The 19,229-nt window shown below is 47.6% G+C and overlaps 1 protein-coding gene across 1 annotated transcript in view; it reads left to right on the forward strand.

Moving 5' to 3' along the window:
- LOC119457949 (uncharacterized) overlaps positions 1–19,229 on the forward strand; it is a 72,255-nt gene that overhangs the window by 33,051 nt on the left and 19,975 nt on the right. Inside the window, exons 12-14 of the mRNA XM_037719727.2 lie at positions 203–334; positions 11,263–11,551; positions 13,514–13,683. Of these exons, the coding sequence (XP_037575655.1) occupies positions 203–334; positions 11,263–11,551; positions 13,514–13,683 (591 nt within the window). The remainder of the gene's footprint in view (positions 1–202; positions 335–11,262; positions 11,552–13,513; positions 13,684–19,229) is intronic.

The raw sequence follows: 19,229 nt of genomic DNA on the forward strand, positions 1-19,229 counted from the left end.
TATTATCATTGTTGTGCACGCTGTTTACATCCCTTTCTTGCAAATGCATTAAATCTGTTTTTAAGAAAACAGTAACTTGTAAACCATGCAAACTGGTTCCACTGTACTGTCTGGTTGTTGCCATACTTTTGCTGAAGTCACAAACGTAGGAATGATGTAAGCTGACTCTTCCTTTTTTTTCTTCCTTATTTTAACTGTACAGCAGGCGCATCGCGTCTTGTGACGACAGCGTCTCCAGCAGTGCAGCCAACAAGTGTCCAGGTTGCGGGATCAGTGACTCGCCCAGTAACGACGACTGTGGCCATTCAGCCACCTACTATGTCTGTGCCAACGGGTATGTGACTGCTTTCTTAGGAAAGCTGTAGAAAAATTTGAACAAAGTTTATTTTTTTATGCACTAATATCACCGATGATATTATGTACCACTAAATGTGCTAGCTCTTCCAAAATTGCAGCATGTAACAAATGTGCTGATAAAGTAAGTCAGTGTAAATACGTAGCCTAGCTCTTGCAGCTAAAGTGCTTGCTTATTTTCATTCGAACTTAGCAAACAGCAAGCATTTTGTGTTGGGCTTCGTTTAGCAACATGTTTATAAAATTTAACCTTTTCTAATTTTTTATGCAAAATAAATAAGAACTACATGTAATCTAAATGTAGAGATGTGTAAATAGCAACTTCTGAGACCAAATCAAATCGAATTGAATATGAAGGGCCATTTTCACCAGTATTGTACAACAATGTTCACATCCTAGTATCCACAACATTAGCAAGTTTCTTTCATAACATGTACCCATGAAGTGTTTACTTAAAGTACAAATACAGCATTGGGAACAGATAAGCAGTCATTCGCATAACTACGACTCTTTATTGAATGCGAATGGTCACCGAAATAGTCTCGCTGCCTAAGTGACATAGCGTGCTGTATTAAGTTACTTCTCGTCCTTTATGTTTACTAAATGGCCACGACAGTATATTTATCTTACTTTTGATCTAATGTTATGTTTCATCGTGCACTGTTCACGACTTCAAATACAGTTAAACTTCGATATAACGAAGTCATTAAATTTGGCACTTTACATTGTTAGTCAAACCTCGTTAATACATAGTTGGCCGGGAACAACGTTTAGGTACGCACTGAACGATATACGAATTAACCACTGATGCCAGTTTAGCGGCTACTTACCAGCCAGAAACGAACTACGTCACCATCCTCTCAAACCACACGCACTCAGACAGGCTTTATTTGCGGGTAGGCAGCAAAAAATCGGTAATGTTCACTCAGCCTTGCCGCAACGACATCTTCTTCGAACTCGATAAGGCCACGAGCCAGTTTGTCCATGAGGCCCCACTTATTAAATAAATTAACAAGCACGGTGTAATGCGTGCACTGGTAAACATGAACACATCTCGCTCGATGACCGCAGAAATTCGCTGTTAGAATGCTGAGTGAGGAGGCGTGGCAGCAGCAGCGAGCGTGCCGTTTCTCGCTTCAACGCGAACTAGACGTCGAAAGCACGGTGCATACGAAGCTACCAACACTAGTTGCACTTTGTCTGTAAATCGCTTTGAAGATGAGGCCCTTGCAGGCGCGCACTTTTTCCACGCAGCCGATCGCTTTCAAGATACGGCGGCCGCCGCCGAAGTTAACTCCTCCCTTTCTCGTCTCCCCTGCCGTGCACGACAGAAGCAGCGCGCTTCCTCCCTCGCGCACGCGAGATAGGCGGTTGATCCTCGCAAGCTTTCGCTTGCACATACAGCATACGGTGCGCGGTAACGATGTTGCCGTGTTTGGACTTTATACGGAACCTCAAATCGACGTCCACAGTGACGGCAGAAATGCACTTTGCAATAATATGTGCTTCTGCGCGGTTACTACTTGAATTGGGTTGAACGGTGACAGCGAACTCGCACCCCTTACAGGCGACTTCTTCGCGTTACCGGGAGCTAATCTCGAAGGCCATGCTTTTGTGCGCGGCAATCTGCAACAGCTGCATGAGCAGCAAATACGTCATGGTGGCCATGTTTTAAGTTCACTATCGCTGGCGGCTGTCGTCCGGCCATTGCAACTCAAGAATCGAACGTCTGCGCACATGAGATTTCGCCGATTTTGTGCCTGTGCGTGTAGATAAGAAACAATCATAGTATGCACTAATCGTTTGGTGGGCAATGAGCGACTACGGCTTCTTCTTCTTCTTTCTGGGGTTTTACGTGCCAAAACCAGTTCTGATTATGAGGCACGCCGTAGTGGAGGGCTCCGGATTAATTTTGACCACCTGGGGTTCTTTAACGTGCACTACGGCTTGAGCGGTCAGCCAATACATGGAGTTCAATGGGGGCTGGGTGGGGGAATCTTCGTGACTACGTTTAAACCGCAATTACACATTAAGAGCGTACGTATCAACGAGGTTTGACTGTATATTGAATTTCGACCTTATGCAAATAAGCGCAGTCGCAGACAGATTTTTCTTACATAGAAGGGGCTGTAAAATTTTCTAAATTATTGGGCAATCGAAAAAAAACCAATTGCAATGAGAAAAAATTTTATTTTATTGAATTTGGGTGTTGGAGGTGCGCACTCACCTGTTTCCCCCGCACCCCTCCCTTAGCGAGCACTTGATCATGTTACCGCGCGCGTGGGAAGATGGCGTGCATCAAACTACCATCCTTCTCGGCTCACCCTTGCATGCTTACCGTTGCGCTTACAGCATACGGCGTGCGAGGTGTGATAGGATCTTATTGCACTTGAAGTTTATACGGAACATGACGGCGAGAGGGTCTTGTGTTTAATAATATACCAATACTCATGTTTATCACAGTTATTGCAGCCACACGAGGCAGGGATAATTGGCCACAACAAAAGCAATAAATAGGGTGCTGAAGCAACGCACGCTCAGAATACAGTACTATATACGGCGTAGAATGCACCGATACGAATGTGTAATAATACGGTGTGTCAACAGCACTCAGTGTAATTACAGTGCAGTCCACTTATAAAGATATCAAGAAGAATGAAAAATCCGATCATTATAACCGATCATCGCTATATCTGGACTGCCGTTAAAAATATATATATATATTGTAGCGAAGAAGACTGGTGCGTCCTATAGACGCCCTATCATCATCGGCCCGCCTACGAAGATGGGCTCGCGCTCTAGGTGTCTGACGCTCGACTGAGACGGTCGCGTTTGAGTTGTCAATAAACCGCATTACAATATATATATTTTTGAAATGCCATAACCAAATTTGTCACTTGGCGGTAAAAAAATTGACGTTGTAGAAAGTAGGCTGGGAAAAACGAAATGTTTATTTATACCTCTAAATAGCGTCTCAATCGTTAGGCGCGTTGAAATAGAAATCTGTGCTTGCTTTCGCAGAAGTTTCGCATTCACAACCGTTGTGTGCATCGCGTCCAGCTGCTGCGCGAACACTGGCGGCTATAATTTAGCGTGCGTGAAATCCATGAGTGACTCGATCGACAGCATTGCACTTTGGTTGAACATCGGGGTCGGTGTGAATGACGGGCCATTGTCAATCTCGCCGTCACTGCCGCTGTTGACGTCGCCTCTGTCGCACAACTCCGCCGTCTGTCGGGACAACGATCGCCCCGGCGGAGATCTCTTCGCAGAATGAGGCAGCACTACCTGCACTTAGAAACTCCTCCATAGAAGCACCACCTATTTCATCGTCAGTAGGGACAGGCTCCCAGAGTTCAGTAATGTCAGCGGCTTCCACCGTGTTGGTTTCACCCATGAGCGTTTCGTCCTGGTGCACAAAGCCCGCTTTTTCCGTTGATCAGCATGGCCACTGCTTCTAGCCTTCATGATCGGGGCGCTCCCATTTTTCATAATCGTCGATATCATTGACTGCGCGAGCTCGTACTTCTTCGAGTCTTGCTAAATTAGCAGCTTCGTCTCAAGAGACGTGGCTTGGCGCTTTGTCGGCGCACCTCCCGCTCCTTCTGCCGTGAATTTACGCGCTCGCTGAGAGCTAGAGATTATAAAGGCAGCATAGGGCGTGCAGGCGCTGCTCACTTATCAATTTCTTCCCCCTTCTCCTCTCCTCTGAACGCTCACGCGAGCGCCGCCGCCGCGGACGTGAAGCAGCTGGCGCCATCTTGTGCATGCTGCGCCAACTTGCGATGCTCTCCGTGGCTTTCGTTCGCAATCGGTGTGCAGTAATGGCGGCAAATACGAACTCGCGTAGGCAAACTTTTGCCCCGTCTTAGGAACAGGCAACTTAGGAATGCAAATTTCGCGATTATTCTGCATGAAAAACGCTGCCCAGAAGCAAGATTTCGATTGTTATATCTGATATGCAGTAAATAATATATTGTTATATATGTTTTTTTTTTTCTCATAGCACTAATGCATAAGTTGATACTTTTAGGTCAACTCATCGTTATAACCGATATATCATTATATGTGGTATTGTTATACGTGGACTGCACTGTACTTGCGTAATGAATTGGTCACGAAAAATTTGAATTTTTTTTTTCCTCGCGTAATGAACGCACCCCAAACTTCGCTACTAACACTACCCCCAGCTCATAATTCTCTGACGCGAGAGGAGGCCGTAATATGGCGAAAACTCCAAACAAAGACATATCCACATTTTAGTCTTTACCACGCCATACACCCTGCGCTGTATTCCTATAAATGTCCACACTGTGATCAATGTGCAACACTTTACCACATGGTATGGGCTTGCGCAAACACACCACAGCTAACACCCATAACACACCCCACCACACGGCATTGGGAGGCAGCGCTGTCCAGCTCCGACTCGACGGACCAGCTCAACCTGGTCAACCGAGCGAGAAGGGCAGCTAAGGCCGCTGGACTCCTGGACTGAGGGGACCACCCACTGCAGAGCGGGGGAGCTACCTACGCTCGCGTGCTCTTTTTATTAAAGTTTATTCTCTCTCTCTGTGCAGTCCCACAATCGAATGGCTGTGCTGTAGTTTTCCGGAGAGACAAATCCTTTACGCTCGCACGTGTTTAAAGCAAGCGCACTTAATCTCAATGCCCGTCGTGCTGGAAATACTTAATAATGATGCCACCTGAGAAACGCCGAGATCACGTTAACAAAATTCTGCTGCTAACTTCTGTAGGCAGCACATCCACGCTAGCAGCAAACGTGCCGTGGTGGCACACTGGCAGTGGCGATGGGTTTGATAACTGAGAAGCTGACAACAAAGCCATGACGAGAGAACACTGGTGGTAAGCATGTGGTAAGAACTGGCTGCATGTTGTCATGGTAGCTTGGGGCCTGACGGAAAGAGCGACCATGATAACGCTGAGCCTGTTCTCACCACAACCTTGCTGGCAGTTCCGGCGCAAAGGCACCTCACAGACTCTAGAGAGAAAGAAAACCACAACTGGCTTTCTGCAACAGTTACTTTACATACAGTTTACGGACTTTACTCTGATGTAATAGCAGAGAGATCGCGTGCAATACGTAGCCAGGCGTGACACACGGGAGAGTCCAGAGTCCGGAGAGTGAAGAAGGGACGGTCGGCACTTGGTTGACATGGTGAGCCTAGTTGGGCATAGTGTCGAAGCGTTTCTCTTGCTCGCTGTTGTGCTCGTCTTTGGTTTTGCTGTGAAATGGTTCCCTAGTCAAGTTATATGCCTGCTGCGTGACATAGAGTTTATCTACTCAGAAAACGGAAACGCTTATCAGACACTGATAAACTTCGGCATGGACGGTCGAGAAAAGAGACGAACACAGCGTGGTTGTCAAAACAACAGGGGCTGAAAAGCAGCGCTTCAGCGTGGTGCTTGTGATAACGGCAGACGGCCAGAAGTGGCCCTGAGGACGAGCTGTTGTGATCCACTATCGATGAAGCAGCCAGCGTCCAGAACGACAGGTCTGGTGGTTTTGATGTGGAGTGAAGTGCAATAAAAACGCTGTTGCAGTTTGCAAATAGTATACGTGGTATACGTGCGTTCTTACTGCAAAGATAAGTTATCTAATGCATTTTTCAAATCATTACCGTCTTACTTTTCATTTTTTTGTTTTTTTTTTTCGAAAAAGTTCCCATAAAATTTGCCCTGTATAATAAACGCATCCCCCAACTTCGCTTCAGATTTCTGGGAAAAAAAGTGTGTTCATTACGCGAGTATGTATGGTATTCGCCACTTATCATCCCTGAAATTGGGTGGCGCATGCCATGACATTTCGGAGGCCAATTTGCCGCTACCGGCAAAGACGCTGCTCTGCTTTGGCGGCCACTTTCTGTGATGCGGCGGGAAATTTGATAGGTGCGTTTGCGAGCAACCACATGTAATTCAACCGTTTGAGCATCTGTGTCCACTGCACTTTCCATTTATTGCCTTGGTATTTCTTCATAACAGTAGTGAAATTTTGTTATTATGAATCATGTATAAACACGCTGTTTTATTGAGGTTCAACAAAGTACATGGTGTTTTATGAACAAGACGTTATAAAAAGCGAAATACTTCGTTATATTGATAATTTCATTATATTCAAGTTCTTTATATTGAAGTTTGACTGTGTTCAAAAACTATTTGAGAAGTATTTGTGTTTATGAATAGTGACTAGAAGTTGATTCGAAAACCGAATTGAATAGTATTTCCACAAATTGTTACTTTTGAATGAAAATCTAGTGCGATATGACAGATCATTATAAGCAGTGCCCCAAGATGTATAGAAAAGTTTTTTAAAGGGGCCCTGAACCACCCCTTGGGCTTGGTGAAGAAACACAGACCGCAGATAGCATACGCTGCTGTGAACATCTAAGCCAAATTTTGCAGTCGTGCATGGCGCATCTATCTCGCAAGTGGAGCGCAAAGTCACCTTTCTCTCAAGTGATCTCTTTTCAACAAAAGCCTTCTCCTCACTCTTTTCTGGATTCTTCATTTCGTAATATTGTGGAAGCCCATGCGCTTTTGCTATTGGCCAATAGCTGACGTCAATCAAGAAGGGCGTTTAGATCAGTGTGTTCTTCGTACTGTTACTGTGTATACTTATTGTCGCAGTTTAATAAACAGGCTGAAGTAAGCAAAAATATGCTATCGAATTTCGATAATAAGTACGTACTTCAAGAAGAAGCCGACTGTCGCCTGCTCACGCTCGGCCGTGGCTGCCCATATAGGAAATAAACTTAGCCACTCTGCTTATCAGTTTCATAGCCGTTGAGTCTCGCTGATTTCAACTAGTTTTGAACAATCAACTAGTCTCGAACCGCACAAAACATAAAGGGATATGGCCAAAAAATCTGAAAATTTTACGAAAATGCTGAAAATGAATCCTCAGTGTGTGATTACACCGAAAAGAAGTAGTCACTTAGCTCATTTTTTAGCCAATGGCTTTATTTTTGGCGTTATTGTGAGTGCGCGCCTCGCCGCCCGACCCGCGGGAGTTGGAAGGCGTGACGTCAGGACACCTTCGTCAGACAGCCAGCCGGCCGGCCACAGTCATTCGAAGCACGGCGCCGCCGCCATCGCAAGCATGGATTCGAGTTCTGGTGCGTCTACCAGCTATGAGTACACGTCTGAAGACGAGGACCATTCCAACTTGGCGAGAAATACTACCGATTACGGTTACGAGCCTTCCGCGTCAAACGACAAAGAAAAACAGGTGGCCGTGGAAGTGCCGGTCAGGTTTTCGCGAACCGTAGCGCGAAGATTTCGCTCTGCACCAGACACTTGTGCAAGAATTATTTGTCATTTCCTCTGTAAACTTGCTTTTTCAAGAGCACACACAGGCAAGGCAGCTGCAGGGTACTTCAGCACTGCGTGGATGACTGCATAGTAGTTTATGCCGTCAGCGTGAGCAACTGCTGTAAGGTATCAGTACCTCTGAGACTTTCACGTAAAAAAATTAATTATGGGGTTTTACGTGCCAGAACCATGATCTGATTATGAGGCACGCCGTAGTGGGGGACTCCGGAAATTTAGACCACCTGGGGTTATTTAACGTGCACCTAAATCTAAGTACACGGGTGTTTCCGCATTTTGCCCCCATCCAAATGCGGCCGCCGTGGCCGGGATTCGATCCCGCAACCTCGTGCTCAGCAGCAGACTCTCACATCCACTTCGACAGCCGACCGACAGATGGCAGCACCTGTATGGTGTTCTCCCCAGTATTTCCCGATTTTAGCCTGTGGAGAAGCAGAGCTGTGTGTTTGTCTGATCTCGTGAGTCGCGCTTACGCTTGCTAGCCTTGTATTGTTCTACTATGCTTTGCCAACATTTTTAAGGACTTTACTGCCTTTGTGTCCAGCCTTGGGCATCTCACCCCAGCCTCGCCCTCACACTGCTCAAGAAGACTGCAAGTGAACGAAAACTGTACCGATATCTTTTCGCCTCCTCTTTTCAAATGTGCCGCTGATCATTTATGCCTTGCGTTTTCGTGAGGAGACCGCTGGCACAGAGTCGGGCTTTAGGCGTTGCCTTTTGAGCGGCATGCCGAGGCTTTTCAGCACAGCCAGGCTGGTCACATAATCATCGTCAACGAAGTGGTCCGCACAAATGAAGTCATTTTTTAAAGGTCTCCAGGCTGGGTGTGATGGCTGACAGGCAGGTATCCAAAGTTTACGCACCTTCTCGTTTCTGGGAAGCGTGTGTGACGGCTTGTCACGACCGACGATGCTGTTATAACAGCAATGTCTGGGCATTTCTTTCCACCACGACAAATGCGTCAATACAGAGCGACGACCGCGGGAAGGCGTATGTAAGACGCACCACCTACGTGGAGCGCCGACGGGGATGTTTCGGACGGACCACGTGCGAAGATCGCCGAAAGGGGTTAAACAAACGCTGCAAGGGACCGACACCCCCGGAAACACTGCGAAGGCTGTGGCCGACCTTGGCCGCGCACGCGAGTGTGATGAGGTCAAATTTCTGCGGTGGCTGCTTGGAGGCAAGGTGCGACAGAAAATCTAAAAAAAATATGTTTCTCGTTCTTTTTTCCAAAGCAGCTTGTTGTATTCGTAATTTTCAACAGTTCAACTTTTGTTCCGACGAAAAAAACCACCCACCAACTTTTGTGTCCATATCCCTTTAAGGTCAAACCACACGCATGCTTGCCAGTGCGCGCTCACACCTGGCTGCTCCTGGTTAGGCCTTGGCACACTTCGCTCTGTAATGATCGATCTATTGATAGTGCTTCAAAATGCACAAGTTGTACGTGGCTACTATTTGTCGATCAAGCTGTTGCAGGACGAAGCCTGCCCGCACCATGTAGCACGGCCGGACAGGAGCATACAATCGCGAGCACTCTAGCCCTGTCGTGCACCAAGCAAACGCTGCTGTTGCATGTAGCTTGCAGTCAGCTACGAAGCGATACCGTGGCCGCTGCGGGGTGCCGCGACCAGTTCACTGGCTGAGCGCACTGCGGCTTGCTGAGGAAAACCATGTTTGGCACGTTGTAGGTGCCAAAATCGTGAATAGTGGCGTCTACGTGAACATCCAAAATAAAATTTGAACTGCGCGCCACGATGACATTCGGTAGGCAGAGCATTGTGGGCATGCCCCTCTCCGCCGTAGCCTTCACAGTGCAAGGCATTGAAGAAGGAGCGGATGCACCTTCTCCGCTTCTGCTAAATAACTCCGCTTCTGCTGAACGCATTGAAGTACTTTTTGGGTCAAAGTATTTCTGAAATAGCCTAATTTAACTTCAGATGCATTTCTACACTTTGATAAAAAGTGGCTCAGGGCTCCTTTAAACATAATTAGTTTTGCTAGAATAGAGCCTTTGGCGTCTTGGTGCAGGTTTGATATACTGTAAAACCCCAGTGATACGATCACGGCTGGTATGAATTTCGATATGACACGAATTAGTAACATTCCCCGGCCGAAATCCATTGCTCTTCATACGAAAAATATTGGCTGTTACGAATGCGTTGCCACGCCGCTGCGGAACATACAAAAGCGTGAGCACCAGCGGCGGTCAAGCCAGTAGAGCGACGAACACAGACAAGCATGCACAGCGGGATCTGGGTGGGATCCATAGTTGCCAAGCGACCGGCTACGTTACGCGGCTGCACTATCTATCTTTGGTTCCCCCGTCGAGTGGGCTGGACCACATCAAAGCCTAGCTGATGCTTTGACCAGCGAGTAAGAAGACGAGGACCACTGCAGCAACGACAACTGCGGCAGCAGTCACGACGGCCAAAACTCTCCCTGCACTTGACGTGCTGAGGCGTTCAGTGGGGTTCGAAAACATTCGTGAGATCATGTGCGCACACGTTTACGCCTTCCAGAAAGCAATCGTTGACGATTTGGGCAAGAAGAAATTGCACACAAATAGTAGAACCCCGTTGATATGTTTTTCAGGGGACCAAGAAAAAAAAAAGTCGCAGTTTCAGCCGGAAGGTGAAGCAACGATTGCGATAGCAAATTAGTAGATGTACAAAGTAAGGATAGTAGTTTTATCGGCCGTATAAACTTGGAAACATTCGCTTATTAACTAAATTGACAAGCACAGGTCAACGCGAACACATGTTGCTCGATGACTGCGGACATTCGCTGTCTAAACGCTACAGTCAGGAAGCGCTGCAGCAGCAGCGAGCAAATTGACCTTCACGCTGTCTCTCGCTTTAAAGCGAACTAAACGTCGAAAGCACAGCACATACAAAGCTGCCGGCACTAGGCACACTTTGTCAACATCGCAGATCGTTTAGAAGATGAGGCTCGTGCGTGCACGCACTTTGCTCACGTCGCAGATTGCTTTCAAGATACGGCGGCCGCGCCTTATCGGCAACGTGTCGGTCGCTTGTTGCAGCGTACAAGCTGGCTACACCGCTAAATTTACGTGACCGCCACATTCAAACGCAACATAAGATGCAGGAAAATTACAGATTGGCGACGTATGAAGGGGAACTTAATACATAGAACTCAATGTAGGATTTAGATCAGGACCATGAAAGGGCGACGTAGCAGCCTGGAAAATGCTGCAGCGAGGAACGTATCAATGGGGTTTCACTATTAAGAAATTTTCCTGATAAAATTAAGTAAACTGTTTCTTGATTTTGCATATGCTTTGATGATACGAATTTTGGGTGATACGAATATTTCACGCGACCTCGCAAGATTCGTATCACAAAGATTTTACTGTAATAATAGTATCCTGTGGTGTCATTTCTGCCTCTGCCCCTATTGTCATGTTTGTGTCGTTTTTCATTTATTGAAGTCAGCTACGAAGCTACGCTACCGTGGCGTGTTCAATCGTAGCCGTTGCGCTGCGAAGTGATAAGTAAATAGCTCCATATCTAAATAAGCTGTGCCCATGTGCAGTTTCAGTTGTCAAGACACGCCCTGAGGATGCCTCCAAAGATGACCGACGCTATGTGCCGGGGACCAAGGTGTTTGGGCCGACGTCTCTTGTGGGATCAGCAGCAAGCTTGCATGCTGGTGCCGGCCTGGAGGCAGCGGCTACTGTGTCGGAGCCCACAGGAAACCTCTTTGTGACTGGCACAGCAGCAAGGAACCTCACTACAACCATTTCCTCCGTGTCAAGCAACATCCCGACAACTGCGTCGCCATTGCCTGCAACTGTCGTCATTTCCGACACCCGGACAGACAGGTAAAAAAATTGAGTTTCAAATATAGAGGAAGAAGTAACCTAGGTGGCTCATGGGTATCCTTAGATGACTAATTTAGCTTTGCTCGCTTGATGTGTGCTGCTGCCATGTTGAGAATGCTGATCTGTTAACAGGGTCATTCTGTGTTTTATCATGCACCACAGTTCTACGCCAATACACTTGCAGCCCACTACTGCATCTGTGCAACTGTTGTTTGCAAAATGGTCCAGAATATTGTATATGGAATTTTTACTGTACAACATTTCCTGTGCGGTACAGAATCTCTAAATCGTCTTTATTTTAGTTTCATGTTACGGGGACATTCCTCTGTCACGTACCCTGACATTCATCTTCCATGTACAACTTTCACCTCCTCCAAACACTTGGCTTCCCCACATGATGCACTCATGATGAAACAAGCCTGTGGCGCAGTTGCGCAGCTGTGGTGAGAGGTGGTGTGCGTGTGCCAATGCTAGCGCCACCGGACAGTGTGGATAGCTTGGGCTCTAGAGAAATTTGCTTTCTGCTCTATGGCTTCGCCATCGCGTAAGCCACAGCATGTGATGTCGACAAAGACACTGGCTTGTGGAGGAAGTGTTATACTGTCTGCAGAAAAATGAAGTACATCGGCATGCCGTTTGTCGTCCTGGAAGTTGATTGCTCGTTCAGCTGAGAAGATGATATGACGCTCTTGGAGATCAATAATAGTGCCATACTCCTGCAGGAAATCAACCTCAAGAATAACGTTGTGGGAGCATTCGCGTAAAACGAGGCAGCTAGCTACGAATGTAGATCCTTCTTAACTCTAGTCATGCAGGCGCCCAGTGGAGTAACGACGTGGCTGCCAGCCATCTGAGTCTGCGAGTTATGCCAGGGCATGATTACTTTCTTCAGGTGCATTGCCGTTTTCATGCTTAATATCGAGTAGTCTGCACCAGTGTCCACTAAAGCACTAACGGCGTAACCATCAACAGTCACTGGTATATCAAGAGAAAGCCAGTCGTCCCGTTCAGCTGCAGGTGATGTCGGATCGGTATCTGTCCTAATCTGCATTCATCAGAGGTTTTCAGCACTTTTACCGGCGGGGACTGGGCGACCGCGCGGTAGAATACCACTGGGGCAGAGGTGAAAATCGTCTCGGAGACGGCAATCACGACTGCTGCCCGGCAGGGAAGCGCTGCTGAGAGAGGTAGTCCTCAATGTCCCGGGGTCGTTGGCCATATCGGGGCGGCGGCGAGTATGCGGAAAAGCCGCGAAGCGCAAGGCTCCGGTATGGGCACTGACGGTACAAGTGGTCAGCTTCACCGCAGTGCAAGCACAGAGGCCGGCGATCAGGTGTGTGCCAAACATCCGACTTCCTAGGGGACGTGCATCTATCGTCGATGTAGTGGACCGGTTGCTCCGAACGATGAGCAACTGGAGCGGCATGAGCAAAGGGCGGCGGCGTGTACCCAGCTTCGTAGTACGATATCGGCTACGCTGACTGGAGTGACACTATAGGAGGAGCACGAACGAACATTGGCACTGGGGGGAAGCAGGGCGCTTTAAGGCTTCCGCGTTGGTTGCACAGCGGCATTCAGTAGGTACTGCCCCAGCGTTGTCAGGAGGCAAAGCATCACGGAGGGCCTGGTGCAGCACGTCCTTGATAACACTTGCACTGGAGCTTACCATAGGGTGCGGTGTTGGTGTACGGCTGCCTTTTACAACTCTTCATGGACTACAGGGCAGATGAGTTCTCGCAGACAGTCATTGTTGCTTCCGATGGCCATGAAAATGTCAGCAGCAATGTCAGCAAATTAAAATGTTATGACACTTAGCGAGAGTACCAGAAGTGAGCAAATTACGTAACCATTTTTGAGTCAGCAGCAATGTCAGCAAATTAAAATGTTATGACACTTAGCGAGAGCACCGGAAGTGAGCAAATTACGTAACCATTTTTTGACCAATATTTATTACTTTTTCAGGCCAGCGCAGTTGCAGGGTGCCGCAGCAACACCATCATATGCAGTACCAGCGACGTACTTGTACGAGTCATATCCGATCCAGGGTGCCACCATTACAATGCATCCATACGCAGCAGCTACCCCAGCAGGTGTCACGCCTGTCTTTCCTGTGACGTCAGCGCGACCCAGCCGTGAGTACTTTTGCATTTGTTCTCCGTTTGTAAATCGGTGGCCATGAGCCATTTCATGCTGAAGGTGTCTACTGTTGTCAAGCTAAGCAGCCATGTGCTTGGTCGCAATTTGGGGGTGGGGTGGGGGCCAACCTGGAAATGCTGAGAGCTGATGACTCCCCCTATGGCGTGGAATAGTTTTGATTGCAGTGTCTACGGCAACAAATGTACCCCTCTCCCAAGCTTCAGATTTAATTATGATGCGCGCATTGTGTGGTGTTAAATAGATGCAGCAACATCAGGACAAGCATACATGCTGAATGTTCCGTGTAGTTACACTTTATGTAATTCTGACAACTCCTTAATTTTTTTTGCTCCATCATGAGCCTGATCTCTTCGTTCTGCCACACCTCCATTCATTCGCGTTGCCAGCTTCTGGCGAGTTACATGCAGCCACTTGCAAGGCATGTCTTCTAGGGATGTCAAAGCAGGCTGTGACATCACGAAGCTGCTACTACCAAGGGCATCGCTTACACACCCAGAGACAGGGTGCTCAGGTCTTCATGGCAGTTTGCGAGATGCCTGTGATGTGTCGAGTTGTAACATTTAGTTTTCATGTTGTCAAACAAATCTCTGTAGGGTTCTTTGATCATATAGCTATGTGGAGAAGAGTACCAGCCATGGCTTGCTCTCCTAACCAAGTTGCTAAAAACCTGAAGCAAAATCTGCGCATGGCACAGGATGCTCATGGCCGGACATACAAAGAAGAGGAGGAATGGCAGAGAAAAATTGACTTCTCTCAGAACCACATGGCGTGTTTGACTTGGGAAATGCTTGAAGGCATGTGACGGTGCATCTCTCACATTAATGATGGAAGTGTGGCTGTCGTAACTGACACCAATTTCTGCTGCACCGCCGCTTTCAGAGGCCATGGCCTGATGAACATGAAACCATGGCGAACACGGACAACGGAAGCGAGAGTACGCTCACGGCAAGTTCAAAACTTGTATGTCCTGCTGGTAAAATGGAACAAATACTTGCGCTCAAAGTTCTCGTGGGCAATGTTTAGCACACATCTTTGAGCTATTGATGCACGTTAGAGAAAAATGAGAATTTCCTGTTGTCATTCAGCATTATTTTGTGCCTTTTGAATGCATTTGTATAGCAAAACACTTTATTTATAAAACCGAAGAATCATTGAAAAATTTGTTGCATTTATTGTATTGCTGCTTGTAATAAAAAAATTGAAAAAATTTCGCATACACTTGCTAACCATCCATCCTTGCCTCTTGTGATACTATAGAGTGGTGTATTTTTGTGTCTAGCCTGTGGACATGTTAAAAAGCATCCTCTGTCACTGAAGTGGACTAAGCCAAAGAGTGTGCAGCAGAGAAAAGAGGCGTATACAGTAGAAACTCATTCATACGTTTTAGAAGAAAACACAAGGAAAAACGTACTAACAAGGAAAACATATGATCTGAGGTCACTAAAAGATTTGGCAGACTCAACTGCAGTTGACATATACATAAGTAAAGCGTTGCAGTATGAGACGCCCACGCGTGCCGAGCTGGTGGGGCCTTAGCGACCTGACAGCCACATTGTTGTTTTTGCGGCTTTGGCAAGCTTACGTTTGTGCTCCTTGAAGTTGGCCTGGGTCAACAGTTTCTTCTGGCGGGGCATTTTGGCGGGAAGTTCTGACGTTGAGGCTAACGTGCGCCAACCGGTGGGGCCCAAGTGGCCTGAGGTGCGCTTTGTTATTTTCCTGTCGTGTAATGCTTTGACAGGAAACCGAAACAAAATCAGGCTGGTGGGCAACGCCTGAATATTGTGTAGTGAATACAATGCCGCCAGAGTGACACACTACGTTCACATGAAGGGAGTGGCGTCGCGTTTGGGTTATCACTTATGTCATCATTTATTGCAAGCATGCAGTATGCCTAATACAGTAGAACCCCGCTGATACGTTTTTCACGGGACCGTAAAAAAAAAAAATGTAAGAGCCAGGAAACAGGAAATTGAAAAATGGGAGTAGTGTTGAACTGCACACAATATTATTTTAATTCTTACGTGTAAAAAAAAGTCGTAGTTTCGCCCGACGCACCCCGACTTTCCCAACGCCAACGAGCTGGCGCACGACCGCGCGCGAGGACTCACGCACCGCGGTGATCGTGGCGAGCGAAGTGGCGGGGAGGGAGGGGAGCACCGAGACCCGCTGCTCACCTGCAACGAAATAACAACGCACTATCAGCTGTCGAGGAGGGCCTTCCCGCTCTCCCACGCTAAACTCAATAGACCACAGTCATCGATATTCAGAATGCTTCAGACAGGGTCCTTCCCCTCAAGAGGCAGACTGAGCCTTTATTCACCAGAGGTAGAGCCGCAATGTCCGGATTGTGGCCTATCATACTGCTCGCTAGCACACATGCTCTGGCAATGCTCCGCGTTAAGCGGCACCAGGTTCCGTAAAGAAGAAGACTGGGAGGACGCTCTGCGCAGCAACGACCACCAGACCCAGCTCGGGGCTGTCCAGAGGGCTCACGAAAGGGCAGAGGCTCACGGGCTTCACGTCCCAACGTGGGTGCGGCCCGTGACACCTGCTGGTCACTAAACAAAGAGTGGGTGGGGAGGGGTTCCTCAGGACTCATTAAAGTTATTTCCTCCTCCTCGCCCGACAGCCGAAGTATCGATTGCGATAGCAAATTAGTAGACAGCTATACAAAGTAAGAATAGTAGTTTTATTGTCCGTATAAACTTGTAAACATTCGCTTATTAACTATATTAACAAGCATGGTGTCAGCGCCCACAGGCAAACATGAACGCATCACACTCGATGAGCGCGGACAAGCGCTGTCAAAAGCTGGCGTGAGGAATTTAAGCGCCGCTGCAGAAGCGAGCAAAGTGATCTTCGTGCTGTTGTCTATCGCTTCGACGCAAACTGAGCGCCGAGAACACACAGCACGCACAAAGCTACGAGCCGCCGACGCACCTACACTGCATAGACTCTGCCCCCAACGCAGATCGCTTTCAAGATACGGCCACCGTGCAGTACGCAGTTGATGCCAGAGCGCAACGCTGCCCGCTGTCCCTCCCCCCTTGCTCCCTCGCCGGTGCCTCGAGTGCAACGGAAGAAGGCGCGCTTCCTCCCTGCTTTTCTTTCTTTCGCGTGTGAGATTTAGACGCAGTCGTCGGCTCCCCTTGCACGCTTTCACTCGCACATACAGCATACGGCGCGCGGCGCCGGCTTTATCACCCTTGGACTTTAAACGGAACATCTATGAGCCAAAACCAATTTTAGGGCCGCAATGCGTCATTGACACCATTTTTAGATAGCAAATACGGATATCAAGGGCCATACTTTTGCTGGCCGAAACCGAAAATATGTCATAAGTGTCCCCCCCGGCACTTTGGGCGACCAATGCCATCGTCAAGCAACCAAGCCAAGCGACATGAAAAGTCAAAATGGCCGCTCGGGCCGGTGCAGGGTGGCAGTTCGCAACGTATGATGCGGGAACAGTCCCACAGTTGAGACGTAACAGCGGGGTTACCAATGCATTGGGTTCTGTGGGAGCTGTGCCGGGACTGGCCAAAAACGACGTAACAGCTGGGAAAACGCAGCACCCGGGAACGTAACAGCGCGGTTCTACTGTATAGCACTACGCTCCACGTGGTGTCAAACAGCTAGATAAATGAAGATTAAGACGCTTATCGCGACAGGGTTGACGGTGATAGCTGTGAATGCAACGTGTGATGGCCCGCGAGGAGTACTGGAAAGGAAACTAAGCATGTGCCAGCATTTTCATGTCACCCGGGTGGGTGAGTACTGTGGGGAAGCTGCTGTGGCAGGCGCTTGCGGCTCACAATCATGCGCGTCTCGCGCCTTTTATTGTTTACATGGATTCTAGCGGCGAGAAACGTATCATAACCCTTTCAGGCGGCAGTGGATTCTGTTGATTGAAAACTTGCTTTCACTGCATTTCTTTCATATTCAAAATCATAAAAAGCATACAGCTGCAGAATAGATTAGGAATTTTCAATTTGTTAGTGAGCTTTGTCAAGTTTACAGAATATGGACTCCATGCGGAAACTCGCTACAGGAACATTACATATGAGGACATCAACTATTTTACGTCCAGCAGGCTTGAAAAGTGCCTATCCAGGCACTTGAAAATTATGCTTGGTGCAACATACTATGAAAAACCATGAAAGGGGTGAGCCCACTATATACGACATACTTGCACTGAGCAAGTTCAAACAACCGTCTACCTTCCTACTCATTTTACTAAAGCATTTTGTACCCGTTATTCAAACTTGAAACATGATTCCAAGCAGAACAGTTTCAAGATGCATGTGACACATTTTAAATTTCATTACTTTCATCAATGCTTTTGCTGTTGATGCAATTTCTTGCTTTACACAATTGTGTACATAGCGCCTTGAAGGGATAAGATTGCAGTTTGGCGATGTACTGTACGTTGGTGCCGAAAGGTTGCGTTTTCCTGGAACGTATTAACTGATAAAAAAGAACCTTAACTGTATTGGGTCATTTTTTATGGTTTCAATCGGGAATGTTGGAGCTGGGAAATTGTTCGAAATGAGATCGTTTTAACGAGGTTCTAATGTATTGTGAATTTATCGGCCCCATTGATGCAGACTCTCTGGTGGTCTGCGTTCTTGTCAGAATAAACATGTTCTTAAATGTAGCATATCCGGGTGGTTGCCTTCATCCTCAGAGTTCGAGCTGACAGATCTGGAGCCAACCTCAGTCTGAGTGGGAAGGACAGCATACCAGCCGAATGCAAGTCAACTTTTAGAGCAGAGAAAGCCTGAACCAGACACAGAGGCGACTTCTGCAATTGCACAAGTGCAGCACCGCCACCACCACAGTGCACAACATAATCTTGATGGCGTGGGTGCAATGACTTGCCACTGCCACTACCGCCGCCGCCAGAAGGCATTTGTAGTATCACGTGCGCAATCTTTTTAAGATCTCACGTACAGTCCTGTCCCGGAAGTGAGAGCACGATTCAAGTTTACGAACCGAATATACTTGGAGTGCCTGATTTCAACCACCCAAATGGGCGCTAACTTTTCAGAGAGCTCTACAGCGCTCGAAAATGACCGCTCAAATATGCTACAGTAGAGCCCTATTGATACATTCTTCACGGGACCGGTCCGTTGAGAAAAATTGTAGCAGCTGGGAAAACATAACATTTACGAAGGCCGCAAATTGCCATAGCAACGTCAGAAACAGCTCTGAATGGCTGCCAGCACAATTATTAGACGTCACAGCACTCGTACTGTCACCGGGGATGCCGTGTTAACGGATGCGTACAATGTTTCATTTCAGTGGCCCCTTTATCTTGATATGCTTCACCGCATAACACAGCACTATTGTGGCAAAGCTGGCTAAAGACATCTAGCCATTATGCAATTCATAGAAGACCCTTGCAGGCCACAAAATAAGTGTAGCCCTATGCTTGGCGGATTTTGCCCAGTGTGCTTGGTTCCTGGTAGATTTGAACCGATGCACACTTTTTCGGGTGCTTGGCCAACTTCTCTGTGCACAT

This window comes from Dermacentor silvarum, chromosome 7, assembly GCF_013339745.2.
Source record: "Dermacentor silvarum isolate Dsil-2018 chromosome 7, BIME_Dsil_1.4, whole genome shotgun sequence".
NCBI classification, from domain to species: domain Eukaryota; kingdom Metazoa; phylum Arthropoda; class Arachnida; order Ixodida; family Ixodidae; genus Dermacentor; species Dermacentor silvarum.